The following is a 6459-nucleotide window of genomic DNA, read 5'->3' on the forward strand; positions in this document are numbered from 1 at the left end:
GAGCCTATTATACAGAGTGAAGTAAGCCAGAAAGAAAAACACCAATACAGTATACTAACGCATATATAGGGAATTTAGAAAGATGGTAATGATAACCCTGTATGCGAGATAGCAAAGGAGACACAGATGTATAGAACAGTCTTTTGGACTCTGTGGGAGAGGGCAAGGGTGGGATGATTTGGGAGAATGGCATTGAAACATGTATATCATATGTGAAATGAATCGCCAGTCTAGGTTCGATGAATGATACAGGATGCATGGGGCTGGAGCACTGGGACGACCCAGAGGGATGGTATGGGGAGGGAGGCGGGAGGGGGGTTCAGGATGGGGAACACATGTACACCCATGGCGGATTCATGTTGATGTATGGCAAAACCAATACAATATTGTAAAGTAAAAAAAATAAAATGTGAAAGAAGACAGCTAAATAACCAAGAATAAATATAAATGTGAGTTGATTAAAAAAAAAAAAAACAGGTCTCCTTGTTCCCATGAAAAACCAGCAACAAGACTGGGCACCTGTTTTGTTGTTCCCCAAATATCTATGACTCTCAGGAGTTAGTCTGCTGAGAACACTCAAACTCTCTAGGGGCCAACACAAGCTAGCCAAGTGGATTCCACTAGCCTCCTCAGTAACCCAGTACAAACTGCTCTTTAATTAAGTGCATGTGCACACTTTCGGGCTTCCCAGGTGGTGCTGGTGATAAAGACCCCACCTGCGAATGCAGGAGACATAAGAGGTGCGGGATCATTCCCGCATCTGGGTCAGGAAGATCCCCGGGAGGAGGGTATGGCAACCCACTCCAGTACTCTCGCCTGGAGAATCCCACGGACAGAGGAGACTGGCGGGCTACAGTCCGTAGTGTCACAAAGAGTTGGACATGACTAAAGCAACTGGGCAAGCACACACACACGCATGCAGTTTCTTACACAGATTCTGTATATACACACAGTCTATGTGTTCAACAGGTATGTATATAATTATCAAATGTGGAGCCACCAAACTTTCCGTGTGAAGAAGAGTTCATAATAATGAGTGTCATGGAGTCCCACATTGATCACTCAAGGCTGAGTTAACTTGGATTCATATATCTGAGCATGTCCAGCAGCTTTCTGGAACTGGTCCACATGAACTCAACTTGTGAGGAGTCATAACAGCAATAAAACTATGTGAAAGGCAAAAAGAGGGATGTCTGAGGGTCCGAGGCAGTGTCAAAACTCTCAGCTGCCCTGGGGCTCTCGGCAACTGCTGAATGGGGTTAGGTTTGCGGCGCCTGGACAGTCTTTGCACCTCTGCTCTACACCATGGGCTGAGGTGTGGGAGACTAGAGAGCTGCCTGAGGAACCCCAGAACTTGATGGGGCCCCTGACTGAACTTCAATTTCCTCATCTGTAAAATGAGGGCTGGCTGGCTTCCCTGGTGGTCCAGGGTTAAGACTCCGTACTTCCAATTCAGGGAACGTGGATTCAATCCATAGTTGGGGAAATAAGGTCCCACATGCCAGGTGGTATGGCTGATGAATATATAGATAAATAAATAGATTTTTTTTAAAAATAGAATGAGAGCTGGGAACTGACCACATCTACACCTAGAATTCCGTTTTTCTTCTTTTCTCTACAGAGGGAACCAAAGCAGAAAAAAGAGATTATGAGTTAGCACTTAGAACTGACTGATATTTCCAGTAAGAAAAGTCAGGTAAAGGCACCTCTGGGGATAGTCATGATATGTTATTAGCGTGGAGCTAAATCAAGTCACACTACAGCCTCCAAGACTAAAGGTCTGTGACAAGCCTTGGCTCATTTCCAACATGGAAATTTGAGAAGTTTCTCAAAATTTGTGAAACCACTACTTATTTAAGCTGCAATTGATCACATTACACCACAGTACAGACTGGGCACTGTGCTGGGCACTTCTGAGACCTCTCTGCCTCTCGCTATCTGCCCTTCAGCCAAGAGCAGACAACCAGCAAATTCCTAGAACCTGACATGCTTTGTAGAGAACATCATTTGCTTGCACAATGTCAAGGGCATTTCTAACTTGCTTCTCATCTGTGAAATACGAGCGTAAATAACTCCTCTTCTTGTCCTCAGAGAAACCTCTGAGGATGTGGTTAGAGTGTGGTTGTCTCAGCAAGGGCTCTGGATTCCACGAAGTCAGGGTCTGGGTGGTGATGAGAAGGGAGGACCTCAGCAGTACCGTCCTCCTGATTCAAGGGTGCAGCACGTACTCCATGAGACTGGACCTCGGCCTCTTCAACCTCTCTGCACAAGGGCCCCTGCAGATCATCATAGCCATCCAGGATGAACTGGAACCACTCCAGCTGCCTCAGAAGCTCTGTGACAGCTGCTTGATTGTCCCTACAACACCAGAGGAGGAGCTGGTCCAGTTTGCCTTCTGCCAGCAGGGCCACATATAAGGACCCACTCTACAGCTCACATATAAGACACCATCAAACCAGCCTGGGTACAGGGTGCCAGTGGTCCAGTCCAGCACCATTTTTCTGGCCAGGGTTATCTTTCCTATGCCAGCTGACCCCTGTAGTGCCACTCTGGGTGGGACCTTGGAGGGCTCTTCTCATGGATCAAATACAGCCTTCACTGCGACAGAGTCCAGCTCCAGCTCCCAGCTGGGGCAGGGAGATGAGTCTGGGCTCCCTGAGCTGGGCATGGACACCGGAAGAAGCTGGTCATGGTTGCCATTGTTGCCCCTTCTTGACTCTCCTGTAGGTGGCACACATGCTCTCCTGTCCATAATCTGTGCTAGACAAGTGGGGTGTTACGTAGTGAGATGGGAATAAAAAGAGAGTAACGCTGGCCTCTGTCCTTTATTCTTATCTTCTGTGTTCCACTCTGAAGATTATACTTCTAGCAACATGGAGAGGGCCCGTTTCAAGTATGTGTATGTGAGTGTGTGTATGTATGTGTGCCTGTGCATATGTGCATGTGTGGTGTGCTTGTGCCCAGCTATATAAGTGTGCAAGGCTGTGTTCTGTGTGTGTGTGGGTGTTCGTGCAGTGTGAGTGAATCCTTGTTTCCCCACATGCTCATGAAAGTGTGCTATGGAAGTTTGTGTATTTTTGCATAGGGAAGGCATCAGTGTACATCAGCATGTATCTTTGTAAAAATATATGTATATGAAAAAGTCACTGTATGTGTAAATGTCTGAGTGTTCATGTGAAATGTCCCCATGTGAATTGGTGAAGACAGAAAGAGGAGAAAGGGAAACTGGAGAATGGTGACTTCATAGGAGCCCACTCCTGGTAAAGGTAAGCCAGGTGCTAAAGATAAACCAGCTTCTGAGCAGGAGCCCCCCAACTCCTGGTCTACAGAACCCTCCTGTCACTGTGTCAGAGGAGCTACCAGGCATGAAAGGAGACTGTGGAGGAAGCACTGGTTCCACAGACCCTCCTTTCTCATCCAGCACCCTAGAAGGGATGGGGGCTGTTTAGGCTGCATGACCGCCCCGCCCTCTAGGGGGCATCAGTCCACTGGTTCCTTGTGAGAAGCAGCCTGAGCTGCCTGTATGAGAGATGCTGGAGAAAGGTTTGAGCCCACTGCTTGAGGCTGCTTCTTCTAGTTAGCAGAATACCTTCACGAACACCACCCCCAACTTCTAAGCTCCTCATACTTTCCCCTCCTCTAGTATGACAACTGGAGACGGGAGGGCATTAGAAGATACTCTAGTTTTTCTATTAATAAATACCCACCCTCCACCTGGCAGTGACCATGAAGCAGAAGATAGATGGGCCCCAGGCTGAGGACCTAAAGTCTGTTCCCTGTGGACAGATGTGTGCGTATATGCTCGGATGCTCAGTTGAGTCCAACTCTTGGAATATAGCAACCTCATGGACTATAGCCCACTAGGCTCCTCTGTCCATGGAAGTGTTCAGGGAACAGTACGAGAGTGTGTTGCCATTTCCTACTTCAGGGGATCTTCGCAACCTAGGAACTGAACCCACATCCCTCCATCTCCTGTATTGGCAGGCAGATTCTTTGCCACTGAGCTTCCTGGGAATCCCCTGTGGGCAGATACTCCAAGATAAACAAAATAACAGGGGCAGAGAGGAGCCAAGACCTGCCCAGATAAAAGATAAAGAAAATACATATTTCTCAACTCTTGAGGTCAAGGAGACTTTTCCAGCCATCCATGCACAGAAAAGCTCTTGGGGGGCTAAAAAGGGAGAGGGTGTCACCCCATAATAGATGGTGTCAAGCTTCCCACAGGCCTCTGCACTGGAATCCACCTTGGCTAAGAGTGGAGGACCCTGAGGTATACCAAATACAGACTCAGAGCCAGGCAAAATAAGATGATTGGCCAGAGGAAACCCAGAAGAAATGCCCCATATAAAATACACAGAAGCACAACTCTCTCTGACCCCATCCATGTGTGCCTATTCACACGTACTTTTTTTACTTCCTAATAAACACTTGTTTCACCATTTTCCATCTCTTTGTTGAAATTCATTTCTACAAAGAAGACAAGCCAGGGCCTTGCCAGTAGCCACTGGCCCTCATGGTCTAGTGGTTGGAATTTGGAGCTCTCATTACCGTGGCCTGGCTTCAGTCTCTGGTCAGGGAACTGACATCCTGCTTCCTCTTACTGCTAACCAAGGCCACCCAAAATCAGTCAGAGCCTTCAGCTCAAGGCCACTAGGACCCTGGGGCACTGGAGCTCCCAGGCAAGGGCAGAGGGCAAGAGTGAGACAAGGCAGGAATTATAGGCTGGGAGGGGAGGAGTCTCTGGAAATACCATGGACCAAGGGAGAGTGCCAGGGCCTCCTCTGTCCCCTGCTGCACTCGCCATCCAGACAAACATGGCTGAGCTCCAACAGGTTCACGACCTTTGAGACCTTGAGCACCACTTTCACAGCCTCCTGGGCTCCATACATTACTTTAGAGTCAATGCAAATCCAATCTAAATTCATCTTTATGAATTTAATATAAAACCCAGACCCATTACACTCATAAATTTAAATACAAAAATCCTAAACAAAATATTAGCAATCTGAACCCAGTATTGTGTGGAAGAAGTAATATGTAGTAAACAAATTGGGTTTAGCTCAAGAATGGGAGACTGTTTTAATTTTTTTTCATCTACAAATATTAATCTCATTAAAAATTAAAGAAATAAAATGTATAATCATAATTGAGCAAAAAACTATAAAACTGAAAACTATTCATAACTATTTTTAAGAAACTTTCTTAGTGAACTAGATATTGTAAGGAATTCCTTGAACTCATTAGGAATTGTAGAAATTACTTAACATCATTAATGGAACCTACAAAAATAGCCCCAGGAAACATTATTCAAATAGGTAAAGATTAGAAACATTAGAAAAGATTAGAAAAAGTATTATTCCCTTTAAAATCAGGACCAAAACAGGCACAATTGCACAAATGTGATAGCATATCACAAATACACAAATACAAAAAATATGTATTTTCCCCCCACTTTAATTCTATTTTTTCTAGAGTCTGTAGATAGCACAATTAAAAAAGTGGGGGGAGGGAGAAGACAAAGGTATAATGACTAGGAATGAAAAAATGAAAGCTATTTTCTGCAAAGAATGATTATCTGCATAGAAAACAAAAAAAATAATAGATAAATTATTAAAAATGATAGGTGAATAGAGCTGACAGATGATTAACTGTTGCAGTTTTATGAATTAGCAATAAAAAATTAGAAAATATAGTTATAAATGCAATATCTACAAAAGCAACAAAAATATAAACAAAATATGTGTATACTATACACAAAAAAATTATAAAATCTTATAGAACTACATCAAATAAGGCCTAAATAAATTACGTACCATATTCACAAATAGGTCAACTTAATATCACAAAGTTGTCAGTTCAGCTCTAATCTTTAGAGTCAATGCAATCGAAATCCATCAAATTTTACAAATTTATAAAAAACAAAAGTAAACAAGTGGGACCTAATTAAACTTAAAAGCTTTGGCACAGCAAAGGAAACTATAAGCAAGGTGAACAGACAACCCTCAGAATGGGAGAAAATAATAGCAAATGAAACAACTGACAGAGGATTAATTTCCAAAATATACAAACAGCTCATACAACTCAATACCAGAAAAACAAACAACCCAATCGAAAAGTGGGAAAAAGACCTAACCAGACATTTCTCCAAAGAAGACATACTGATGGCGAACAAACACATGAAATATCCTCAGCATCATTCATTATTCAGTTCAGTTCCATCGCTCAGTCGTGTCCGACTCTTTGCGACCCCATGAATTGCAGCACGCCAGGCCTCCCTGTCCATCACCAACTCCCAGAGTTTACTCAGACTCATTTCCATGATCCACACAGTCAAATGCTTTACCATAGTCAATAAAGCAGAAATAGGTTTGTATTCAGTTCAGTTCAGTTGAGTTCAGTCGCGTCCTGACTCTCTGCAACCCCATGAATCGCAGCACACCAAGCCTCCCTGTCCATCAC

The 6459-nt window shown here is 44.1% G+C and overlaps 1 protein-coding gene across 1 annotated transcript; it reads right to left on the bottom strand.

The window, feature by feature from the left end:
* Positions 1–1934: 1934 nt before the first annotated feature.
* NLRP10 (NLR family, pyrin domain containing 10) lies at positions 1935–4889 on the bottom strand. Its single transcript, XM_010829373.1, is given in 5 exon segments — positions 1935–1963; positions 1966–2266; positions 2268–2414; positions 2417–2760; positions 4802–4889. Coding segments are annotated over 5 exon segments (909 nt in total).
* Positions 4890–6459: the final 1570 nt, after the last annotated feature.

Source organism: Bison bison, unplaced genomic scaffold (genome assembly GCF_000754665.1).
Source record: "Bison bison bison isolate TAMUID 2011002044 unplaced genomic scaffold, Bison_UMD1.0 scf7180017864503, whole genome shotgun sequence".
Taxonomy (NCBI): domain Eukaryota; kingdom Metazoa; phylum Chordata; class Mammalia; order Artiodactyla; family Bovidae; genus Bison; species Bison bison.